The sequence below is a fragment of the Trichosurus vulpecula genome, chromosome 2 (genome assembly GCF_011100635.1).
Source record: "Trichosurus vulpecula isolate mTriVul1 chromosome 2, mTriVul1.pri, whole genome shotgun sequence".
Taxonomy (NCBI): domain Eukaryota; kingdom Metazoa; phylum Chordata; class Mammalia; order Diprotodontia; family Phalangeridae; genus Trichosurus; species Trichosurus vulpecula.
This window is the reverse complement of record NC_050574.1, coordinates 54,163,837-54,175,904: the sequence shown is the minus strand read 5'-3', so window position 1 is coordinate 54,175,904 and position 12,068 is coordinate 54,163,837. Positions and strand designations below refer to the sequence as shown.

Genomic DNA, 12,068 nt, shown 5'->3' with positions numbered 1-12,068 from the left:
AAGTTTAAGACAGTAACAGATGGATAGCTCCAGTGGCTTGCTGATTTCCCCAAGATACTAAAAGAACCAGAGAAAGGCTTCTGATATGTTGACTGGATTTGCAAAAAGACACAGACAAGAATCACAGAGAATGAGAAGGCTGTAAAGGGTTTTGATCTGCATTGGCAGGGGGAGTGTCCACAGGAAAGTCAGAGATCCACCTTCCTTCCCCTTCTGTACCCTCACTCATCTCATTTTGTAGAGAAGAGGCCCCTGAGGGTTAGGGTTGTCTATGGCTACCCAGCATAATGGTGGAACCAGACCCAGAACTAGAGCCAAGTGTCTGGTCTCCTGGTCCAGATGTTTTTTAAGGCTTATCGCTTCCCCTTTACTCCTTTCACAGTGTAATTGGGTGTCCCGAAGGGCAGATCAAGGCCCCAAAACTATTGAACAGATTCACAAAGAGGCCAAAATTGAAGAGCAAGAAGAACAAAGAAAGGTCCAACAGCTCATGACCAAAGAAAAGAGAAGACCAGGTAATTTTTAATGAAGAGAAAGTACCCAGTGTTAGAGGAATTTGGCTGGGAGGGAAGCATGGGAGACAGATTTGGAATGATTCTTTGTTTGGAACAGGAATTGTTTCAAAAGGCCCTAAGGAGATTGGTTTTGGAATATGAATCGAGTAGATTAAACATCATCTAATCATTTCGAATAGTTAAGAGGAAATACACATGCCAGGGGCCGAGTGTCTGAATAACGTGGTGGGGAGAACCACTGGCTTGGAGGTCAAGAACTGACTTGGAGCCTCAGCTCCGCTACTCACTGGTGGTCTCTAATTTCTTCTTTAAAATACGGCTTGACTCCTTGCAGGACCTTCCTCGAAGCTAACAGGTGTTCACTGGGGGGACATTTGGTATTGGTCTTTATTATGATTGTAGATGGCCTCCGTCTAGGGCTGGGGGGCACTGGAGATATCTGCACCTCGATCTTGAGTGTTAAAACCTTCCGAGGGTTGTCAGGCTCAGCTCCAGCGTGTTTATGAAGCGTTTTGTTGTAACTACCATCTCTGTGTTTTTATTATCCACCATTTCTAAGTCAGCCAGTTAGTTGACTGACCTTTGTAAAGCATCCCCGAGTGTGATGGGAGGTGTGACTCACTATGTCTGTTTTTGTAGGTGTTCAAAGAGTGGATGAAGGTGGGTGGAACACTGTGCAGGGGGCCAAGAACAGCCGTGTGCTGGACCCCTCCAAATTCCTCAAAATCACCAAGGTGAGCCTTGTGTCTTAAAAGGGCTTTAGAATCCTTCCAGTTGCACCTTGTTCTATAGGAACCTTATTTACACAGCGTAGGTAGAGAGGATAGCCTCAAAGCCAGGGTGACATGGGTTCTCAAGCCCCACCTCTGTTACCTGCTGGCTGAGTGACTGCAGACAAGTCACTACATCTTTCAATGGCCTGACATTCCCATGGGAAGCATCATGAACCATTAAAAAGAACACTAGACCTGAGTCCTAGCCCTGCTGCTCACTAGCTATATAGCTTTAAGCCACTCTGAACTTCAGTTTCTTCATCTGTAACATGGGAACTACCTCCCTCAAAAGGGTTGTTGTGAAGAAAATGCTTTATGAACCATCATGGTCCCCAGGGTTCTTTCCTTAGCTAACTGTTGTTATTTGATGTTTTAACCAATGCCATGGATAAAAACATGCCTGAGTAGATGACGTCATCAAATATGGTGGTAAACAAGTTGCATTGTACAAATGGTGAGCCCTCCCAACAGGAATGAGGTTCTCTAGGCTTAGCCAAGATAGTCCTCTGATGACAGTCAGCCATCTTGGAGCTCCCATGCAGAGCCTTGCCAGCATGGTCTGAGGGGCCTGACTTTGGGCTCCTTTGGCATTGGCTTTTCAGAAATCCAGGCTACCTCCATGACATGCTGAGGCATTAGAAGGAGACTTTAGTGGGCATTAAAAAACATTTTCTGACTTTTAAAGCTAATAATGTAGGCAAATATAATCCCTGGATAGAAACAGCAGAGCAAAGGAGCACCTTCCTTGAACAGTGCTCAAGGATTTGTGAGTCCTTATGTTAAAATATTTTCCTTTAGTGGAATTTGCACTATTGAGATCAGAAAAGTAGTATTAGTGACAGCTTAGATGGGGAACACAGGAAGGACTCATGGAGTCACGGGGGCTGATGCTTGGCAGCTGCATTTCCATGGGCCTAGTCACCTTCCTTCTCTGGGCCTTGGCCCCTTCTCTGGGCCTCCTGTGGAGGTAGGGTGGCCCAGTGGAGAGCATGGATGTGCCCGGAGAGGCATCGTGCTTAGGATGGATGGAAAGAGGTATGGCTTAGGAGGCCGCAGAGTTCACGCTTTGCCCCTGACTCCTTGTAGGACCTTAGGAAGTCACTTCCCCTCTGTGAGCCTTAGTTTCCTCATCTGTAAAAGGATGGGCTTGGACCATGTAATCTGTGATGTCATGATAAAAATGTGAGTGACAGTCGTTGTCATGGTTACTAAAACGGGGTGCTGAAATGTGTTCAGACCGCTAGACCTGTTCACCCAAAAGCTGGTCAGAGGACAAAAGTGGGGGGGGGGACTCTTGGTCTGTCATTGCCAGGGTTCCAGCACTTCTCCCTATGTCCTCACTCATTGCATGCTCACTTTCCCTCACTGTGTCTTTACCTGGTGTTTTGGGTGACTCGTGTTTTTGTTTTCTCCGTTTTCTTGTGTCTTGTGTCTTAAATCCTATGGAGTTGTAGCTAACCAGTGTTCGTTTGGGGGAGAATTTGGTGTTGTGCTTCCTTGTGGTGCATATGGCCTCCATTTAAGACTGGGGGGCAGTGTAAATAGGCTCCCTGTACCTCGATCCTGAGTGTTAGAACTTGGACCCCGGGCTTGACTTCTGTTGGTTGCTGCCCATATTCAACTAAGATCCCTTATGTTCTAGCCCACAATAGATGAGAAGATTCAACTTGTGCCTAAAGCCCAGTTGGGCAGCTGGGGGAAAGGCAGCAGCGGGGGAGCAAAAGCAAGCGACACGGGTAAGTGGAGGGAACTTAGGAGGGCTTGTCAGTCACCCCAGTGATTCCCAGAACTCGGAGACTAATCGAGAGCTCCCTTTGGGTTGTTGTCCGGGTTGGTAGGGGAGGCTGTCACCCAATTATGGCAGTTGTTCCTCCTCCTGCATTCATTTCAGTCCCATGGTCTGTTTGAGACCCCACTCCTTCCCTTCAGGCCTCACAAGTTACTGCATCCCTTCTCCTTTGTCACCCTTCTTTAACTGGTACCACCGTGCCCTCCCCACCCCCACCCCCCATCAGTAAATGAGAAACAGGCATTGACCCTCAATACCGTAATGGCAGTGAAGTTCAGGCCTGTTTTGGACAGCATTGTAGCAACACTTCTCAAGCCCTTTTTGACTTTATTCTCACCATTTCCTAGAAAATCAATCTCTCTCTCTATCTCTGTCTCTCTGTCTCTCTCAGTCTCTCTCTCTCTCCTTCCTCTCCCCCCCCCACCCCTCACACACACACACACACCTCTCTCTCTCTCTCTTTCTCTTTCTCTGTCTCTCTCTCTCCCTCTCTCTCTCTCTCTCTCTCTCTCTCTCTCTCTCTCTCTCTCTCTCTCTCTCCCACCTTTGGAAAACGCCAAGCTCAAGTGCTTCTTCTCCAGGAAGCCTTCCCTGATCCCTCCCTCTTGGTTGGAGTGCTGTTTCCAACTGTCAGCCTCTCTCACAGCTCCTGTATTGTTATAGAGAAGGGAAGGAACATCAGCATTTATGTAGAGTGTCAGGCACTGTCCTGAGCAGTTTTTTTTTTTTTACAAATAAGATCTTAATTGATTATGCTTTTATTATCATATGTACATATGCCACATTTTATAGTTATTGAATATTTGTTTTTGTGACATAATTTTCTTCCCCTTCAACAAGATTCGAGACTCCACAAGGAAAAGTAGGAACCATTTGTTAATTGTCCTTGCACCTCTCTCAGCACCTGGCATGTTGTTCTTTCATAGGGAGCTACTTGAGGAATGAATGTTTGATGAAGAAACCTTCTTAGAAGCCCTGGGGGAAACAGTTGGTCCTCGCAGTCATCTTTAAAGTGTTAATTAATGCTTATAATGACTATAGAGCTGTCACTTTCCTTCATGTATACATTCCTTCTAATGTCTCTCTTTTCTAAATCTTTCACCATTTCCAGACTCCTTACGATCAAGTGCCACTAGTTTGAACAGATTTTCCCCTCTGCAACCTCCAGTATCATCTGTGTCTGCTTCATCTACTCCTCTGGAGTTTGACTCTCGCAGGGCCTTAACTAGGTAAGAGGAAGTATCCTGCCTGCTCTGGTGACTAATGGGGCCCTGGAACCAAGGTTCTGAGTCTGTGAAGCCGGAGAAGGGACAGCCACTGCAACAACCAACTGTCTTTAGCCCCTGTTTGTGACATGGCCTTTTCCTTCTGCTTGGTATCATGGCTTCTTCCTTGACTCCCTGAGTCTCCCTATTCTGTGAAGCCCAGGGAGGGCCAGACACCCAACTGGTGACCAGAAAGCAAATCTCTCTTAGAGATAGTGCCAGCAAGGCAGGGTCTGCAGGGAGGAGAGAAGCATCCTTTCTTTGTTAGGTCCCATGGTGTCAAACTTAGGAGTTCAAGTTAGAGCAGTTGTGCCCCCTCCCCTTCTCTGTTTCACTTAATCTGGATTCCATGTCAAATTTGCTTCCCTTCTCAGTTTCACAAGTCTCTTTTAGCTTCTCTTTTCCCGCCTACTCCACTTTTCAGGAGCTCATGTGGTAATGCCTCCTCTGGCCAGCATTATGTGACATTCTCCCCTGTAAACACCAAAACATTGTTATATCTGACCATTTGGAGCAGTGAAATTTCTAAAATGCACTCTGTATGGCCCTGTCTTTTTAAAGAGAATATCCTGAACATTGTTCAAACTTCATAATTTGGGTTCATCACAGTGAGTATTAGCTGTGGTGTCCATTCTGTCTGTCTATCTGTCACACAGCAGGCCCCTTGGGGGCTTGTGAGCTCTGTGGGCTGTTCAGCCCCAGTGTGCTGTCTCTGCCAAGACCTTGTGACTGCTTTCCCCAGGCTTTCTGACAGGTCCCCTCTTTAGCAGCCTGTTGGGTGTTATTTCTCAACATTGTTGGTCTGCCCCTCCAAAGCAGGCCTCTTCACTCCTCTGAGGTGCTGTGGACTGGGAAACTAGATTATGAAATCAGGGATCTGTCTTATTCAAAACAAGTATGTGGCTTCTGTGAGGGCCTCTGGAAGTCTCTGAGTAAAGCAGGTGGTAGGATGGCGCTGTCTAAAGTGGTTGCTCAGAGGAATGTTTTTGCTTCCTCTCTGATTCCTAACTGTATTCCTCATAAGTGAGGTCCTTAGAGCATCAGGCTTTAGTTCTCTGGCTAGTCAGGTTCTGGCTAGCCTTTAGATCTCTTCCATCCTACAGCTTATCATTCTTTTATAAATTGAGATAAGTAAAAAAATTCTTATCATGATGAACACCTCTTTATCACCTAGGAGAACAGAATTGTTTTATCTTAATAAAAGCTCCCTGTGGTACTTTCTTATCTCATATATTGGAATGCTGTAAAGATTATTTTGCTTTTTCATGTATTTGAAAATCGTTCAGGAAGTCTCTCGAATATGTGTCTGAGAGTTATTATTCAGTTTGTGTCATGGTTTTGGAGGATCAGCATTAGGAAACAGCTTACAAGCTAGGTGATAAAGTCTGACTTGGCCTTCCTTTTAAAGAAATGTTCTTTTGTGTTGAAGTCGAGGAAGCATGGGCAGGGAGAAGAATGACAAGCCACTTCCCTCTCCAACGCCTCGTCCAAACACCTTCCTGCGTGGTAGCAGCAGCAAAGATCTGTTAGACAATCAGTCCCAAGAAGAACAGCGACGAGAGATGCTTGAGACTGTGAAACAGCTAACGGGGGGCATGGACATGGACAAGAGCGGCATGGAGGTGGACCGCAGCAAGACGAGGGAAACAGGTGAGCCATCGAGCTTTCTCTGAGAGGGTCTGTCACCGCAGGGGGTGGGGGAAGAGACAGAGCTGACTTAGGATACCTGGAGATAGAGGACACACACATACACCTGGTAGGGCTGCAGTGCTGGGGATGTTAAGCTGCCATTTTCAAAAACATGTAATTGGCTTGTTTTGACTGTGTGACGTTTGATTCATGATTCCCCTTCTTCTTCCCGAATGTGTCAATGAGCCGTGAGGCTACTTTGCCATCCAGTGCAACAGCCCAGTAATCTCCCTGTACCATTGCCCTCAGCTCAACCTGCGCTACATGGGTGCTGCAGCCCATCTGCTCAGTATAAGCATGCCCTCTTTGAAGACACTCACGCTATTCAGGCACCCCATGGTCAACTAAGGAGGGGGTGGCAGGCTTCACTTCCTGTTTTCTTTTGTCTGAAGTTAGCCTCTCTGACCTTTTTGGACATGTATTGTATAAAGCATGTATGTACTTGGAGGGGCTCTTCCTTGACTTCTTCAGGTTACTGTGGATTGAAATTAACAGCAATTCTTCCAAGTGACAAAGACATCCATCACAAAGGCTATACAGGGCTTCCGCATGCTCCGTTCCACTGATGTTTTCACCTGCAAGCTCTAAAACAGTCACTTCACTTGTAGCTCTGGTGGGAACGCTCTGTCATGGGGATTTAAAGGCGAGTGCAATTGGTCTCCCCGTTGGTCCTGGGACTTCAGTGCTTCCACCATAGGACAGAATTGGCCTTCTTAACAGCAGTAGCCTCAATTGTTTGGCATGGGGTCTGGAAGCAAAATACATTACATACAATTATGTAATGTTGTGGTCCAGACTTTTAACATGTGTGAGTTTCAGTGCCATTAAGAGGTGGTTTTGGAAGTACCTACAGCCAAATTATGGAAGTTTTAAAAATGCTTAAGGAGCTTGTGAATCTGTCGTATGAAGTGTTCTTTGGTCCCACCACTACTTTACTAATTCCAGGTCACATGGTGATGTTATTTTATTTTACACAATATTTTATTTTGATAAATTTAATCAAAACATGTCATTTGAAGTAAAAGTTGTAGACTCTGTCATACGTCCTGTCAGAACCCATAGTGAGGGAAGTGTCATCAGTGTTTGCCACAGGAATTGGCAGCGCCACAGGTGGGAGGTGAAGGTGGAGTAGCAGTGCTGAGCAGGTATAGGAAAAGGCACTTTTAAGTGCTAGATTCTCTGTGGTACAAGGTCATGGAGAAGGGAGCAGAGTGGGTGGTGCTGAGATGGTATTCTTTCTCCTTTGCACTGTTATCAGCTTGGATGGCTTATGCTTCATGGACATGGCTTCGTTACAGGCCTATTCAGGGAGCTCCTCATCATGGCTGCTTCCCTTATTGACAGTTTCTCCTGATAGTTCATAAAAACCTTACACTCTGTAACTTGTATTTCTGAGAGTTTATATAACCTGGAAGAAGACTTCCAATTTCCAAAGAATGTGGTTTACCCTCTTTTTTGGTTTTTCGAAGACTTTTTTTCCCCCAATGTTTTGTCATCTGGGCACTTTTTCTGTCTTCCTTTGCCTGTGTGATGGCCACTCTTGCATCTAAAGATTACTGTTAGAGTCTGCAACCTCTATATCCCTTGTTTATTAACTATCAAGATCATTAATTAGTGAAAAACATATAGTAAAAACAAGGTATTAAATGCTGAGAGCTATCATCTTGCTACTTTTTTCTTTGTTGTAGTAGACTGAAGCTTCTTACTAGGGATTAGTACTCATCTAGAATTTTAAGTGTTTAATAAACATAACTATTAATAAGAAATTGTGTACTCCCACTCGGGTGAAAGGGCACAACGGTGCCCTTTCTCAATTGTCTCTATCTTTTTTTCCTTACCACCAGCTAAACCAGATGTTCCCACAGCTCCAGTTCCTGAAAAGCCTACATTGTCAGAGGAGGAAATGGAGAGAAAGTCTAAATCTATTATTGATGAATTCCTACACATTAATGATTTTAAGGTAAACAAAATAAATATGCAGGATGCTATATGTGATAGGGAGTCATTAAAATGAGGAGTCTTCTGCTAAGAAATCTATAAGGTCCCTTGGAACCTTGTTCTGGATTTACAAAGTAATCATTAAATATCTAACTGGGTCTTGGATCCAATCCGTATTTTACTGAGTTTTCTGTTTTGATAAATAAGTCACATGTAGATATCCCCCCTTCAGGGGATTTGCTGGGCCAAACAAGGGGAGAACAGCCTTAGTTATTAACAAAACTATGTATAAGTGTATCCAGGCCCCATGAGTTTACTTGCATTCTCTAGTAAGGAAAGAAGAAAGGCTAGCACGTGCAGTTAATAAAATTCTAAAAGGCAATCATATCCTTACACACATTATAAGAAAGGTCAGAGAATCCACAAACCAGATGCCATGGCATGAATTGTGGCATTCGTCATTTAACAGATGCTACAACAAAGGGCCTGTTTTATGATGCTTTTTGTGCCCTTGTTATGAATGTTAAGCGTTCATTTATTTGGCCCTCTCTGCTTGATACTGTCCCAGTTATTAAAGTAATTATACCACTTTCCATTATTTGAACAGGAAGCCATGCAGTGTGTAGAGGAACTAAATGCACAGAACCTATTGCCTATTTTTGTGCGAGTGGGAGTGGAGTCCACCCTGGAAAGGAGTCAGATCACCAGGGATCACATGGGCCAGTTACTCCACCAGTTGGTGCAATCAGAAAAACTCAGCAAACAGGACTTCTTCAAAGGGTTGGTATCCTCCTCAAGGACAACCATCAGTTATCAGGCTCTTGGGCGATGGTGAATTGTAAAATTATGTTTCCTGTCTGTGACTCTTCTCTCTTTTCAGCTTCTTCCATGGACAGAAATATCCAATGTCCACTGGGCTGTGCTTTGACAACAATTTGCTGATTGTACGGATTCTTTGAGGAGGTGTCTAGTGAGATGTGGAAAGGTTGAAAATGCAAATGATAAATTTAGCCAAATAGATTTTATTCGGAGGTGCTGATCTGATTACCCAAGTGAATGCCTACTGCAATCCCTTCTCCTCCTTATAGGCATCGAGGCAACAAGCATTGATGAAATGCCTACTGCGTGCCAGGCACTGTGCTAAGTGCCTGTGATACAGATACTTCCTGTATGTGCCTATAGTTTTGCTGCATTCTTAACCTTAGGTAGTTTGGGGTGAGTTTAGCAGAGACACCCCAAAATGTGCAAACTCTAGAAAACTTATCAATTCAGTTCATAAAAACAACTGCATGAATATCTTGAGGGCAAAAGCTTTCTATCCTGGGCAACTGTTGACTTGACATAAAAATGTTTTGTATCTTACTGCTTCAAAAAGATTCTAACCTTTATGCCCATTGTGGTTCCGTGGAAGTTTATAAGTCTTTGGTGTCTCATTCATAGAATCCATTCCAGGTTTGCTTCATTGTGGTTCCTGACAGAATCTCGTCCAATGAAGTTCCAGCTGTCACTGGTATTCAGCACTCAGTTTCTCTTGAATCCTGCCATCCAAGTTTGCTGTTAGATCTGGCATCACAGATCTCCCAGCCAGTGCCTGCCATGGAAATATCCTCACATACAGTGCATTGAGAGACTAACATTAAACATACAGGGAAAATAATTCATAGGACTATGTTGAAGAAGGCCTCAAGGTATTGGGAAACATCTCCCTGCTAGTATAATCAGAAGAGTTGGCTCCCTGCAATGACCTGGAGTCTGGTGAAGTTGACTTGTGCCTGTTGAATTTAACAAGGAAATTTGGCACAAATCTCTGTGGTGATCATCGATAAAGGCCATGATGATGGTACCATACATGACCCAGTTCCAAGTCATTGAGATTATATGACTTATTTCCATGATCTACCCAAGGAAAAGACAACAGATGGGCAAATAACACCATCTCAACGGACAAACTCAACTCAGCTCTCATCCATTCTCTAACAACACCAAAATCCAGGGGGCTCTGGCTGGCTCTGTTTGCTTTGATTCCATATTGACATCCAGGAAATTGGATCAGCTGGGGCGTTGGGTATACCAGTTCATAATTCTCAACTTCTCACATTGCTACGTATCAGGATAACAAGGCACCTTACCAATGAATGCTATGGAATCTGAAATGGGGGGGAAATGCTGGATTGCACAGTGCCTTACCATCCTCACTCTGTCTCCCCATCACTCCCAGAAGTTTGTCCACATCTGGCATGGGGCCAGGAGATCTATTCCAATCCAGAGCCATTCCAGGAGGTCTGGCCCGGCTGTGGGTCATTCTTGGCTGAGAGGACTCCTGAGAGGCTGGGTTGCTTCCTGGGACACATCAGAAATTCAGGTATGCTCTAGTGCAAACCCTAGACCAAAGCGGATCCCCCAGAAGGCACATTCTAACAAGGGGGACCTTGTTAGACAACAATTGGGTGTATGAGCCTGCTTAACTTTTCACTTGAATTAGTCCTAGGAACTTCTCTAACCTGATGGTGGATATGATCAGAAGTGTTTATAAGCAAGGGCTGTTTCAGCCCTAGACTAGATCTTTTCTTGGGACACACTGGCATAGTTCCTTAACCTAATGTACATGTATCATCCACAACTTATTCTGGGGAGATGGTGGCTACACCTTTGTTGAGGATGAGATTTTGCTCCAACTGAAAAGGAGACAGGTGCGTGCTTGTCTCTCGCAGGCCACTCCTTCGTCTGTTTCTCCACCTGTTTAATCAGTTGTGGAGACTGGGCCTGTACTAGCCTAAAGGCCTATAGCGTTAAACTGGTCAGACAGAGAATTAGAAAGTACTGACAGTCCCAAAGAAACACATGGTGATCAGGACTTAGGAACAGACTACCATAGATACCCAGGGAAGGCCTTGTGGCATATGAGCCAGCTTGTGGGCCTTCTTTTTTCCCCATGGGGTTTCTAGTCTTCCCTAGAGAAGCCATTGGATTTCTTGCCACAGAAGTGCCTTGAACCAGGCACTGCCATCACTTTTAGTGTTGGGGACTCAAGTCACCAAAGAATATCCCTTCTGAATATTTCCTGGGATGCTGGAAGAATACTCCTTAGTTGCCTTGTCATGGGAGCAACCCTGGTCCTCAGCTGTCTTCTCATATGAACCTTCCCAGGCTGGGTGTGATGGTCCTGATCATCAGGAGAGGAGGGGTCTCCCAGGCCCAGCCTCCACTCTCTTATCTCCCCACAAAGCCTGTCCAACTTGTATTTGAAGTATGTGAAGCAAGCTGTATGAGTGTTTCCACTCTACATAGTGTGTTTTTTCTTTAGATTGTGTCAGATGGGAGTCTGATGTGCATTTTTGGTAAATTATTAGGCTCTCCTTGAGTGTCCGGCTCCAGATGGTCATCTGAATAACTTATACGTGGTGGGGATTACATTAAGAGAGAGAGGCAGAGACAGAGAGACAGACATTCAAATAACGCTGTTGAAAGAACCATTTTTTATCAGTTCAAAACAATTCTTCTTGTTTAAGTATGCAGTAAAGGCTGTCACATATTCGGAGTGGTTTCTTATGTAACCCAGGATCCTAAAACCACCTTTTTCAGTTGACAAAGAGCTCTCCCCAAAATGTGGTGTGCATGGACTTCACCTCAGAGGATGGGTTTACTGTTTCTGCTGTTTGGTCTGACTTGAATCCCTTTTTCAGTGGAACCCTTCTTGGTACCCATGATATTCTTGCCTTTTGGGAGAAAATAATTTTAACATTTCTGTAGGCTACTTAAGCTTTGTGTTCTAGTGTATTGTTCAGTAGTCCACAGGCTCCACAGGCTCACCCAAAAAGGATGTGGATTGAGAGGCGGGTGTGTTCCGGGCAGCCCATAATTCAATGTCATCAGTCACCATCTGTCCTGCAGTTGACTTTCTTCCTCCTATCTCTCATTAGATAGTCTTATTTTAATATTTTGAAGGGTGTGATTCCTTGAGCATACTTTCCACAGCCCCTCCGTGCCTGCTCATCCTGTGCAAGTCTTGGTTTTCCTAAGGCCTTCATAGAGGTTGTGCTCGGTCTGCTGGAGACCTCCTTCTCTGGGAGTACTTGTTCTGCCAGTTGGTTAGCCATCT

The 12,068-nt window shown here is 44.8% G+C and overlaps 1 protein-coding gene across 3 annotated transcripts in view; it reads left to right on the top strand.

Annotated features, from left to right (window-relative positions):
• The window catches only part of EIF4G3 (eukaryotic translation initiation factor 4 gamma 3), a 385,863-nt gene that overhangs the window by 353,086 nt on the left and 20,709 nt on the right, over positions 1-12,068 (top strand). For all 3 annotated transcript variants that reach the window (XM_036742705.1, XM_036742704.1, XM_036742703.1), the window contains 7 exons: positions 383-515; positions 1,155-1,249; positions 2,931-3,024; positions 4,189-4,306; positions 5,772-5,992; positions 7,876-7,991; positions 8,577-8,749. In XM_036742705.1, coding sequence (XP_036598600.1) covers positions 383-515; positions 1,155-1,249; positions 2,931-3,024; positions 4,189-4,306; positions 5,772-5,992; positions 7,876-7,991; positions 8,577-8,749 — 950 coding nt within the window. The remainder of the gene's footprint in view (positions 1-382; positions 516-1,154; positions 1,250-2,930; positions 3,025-4,188; positions 4,307-5,771; positions 5,993-7,875; positions 7,992-8,576; positions 8,750-12,068) is intronic.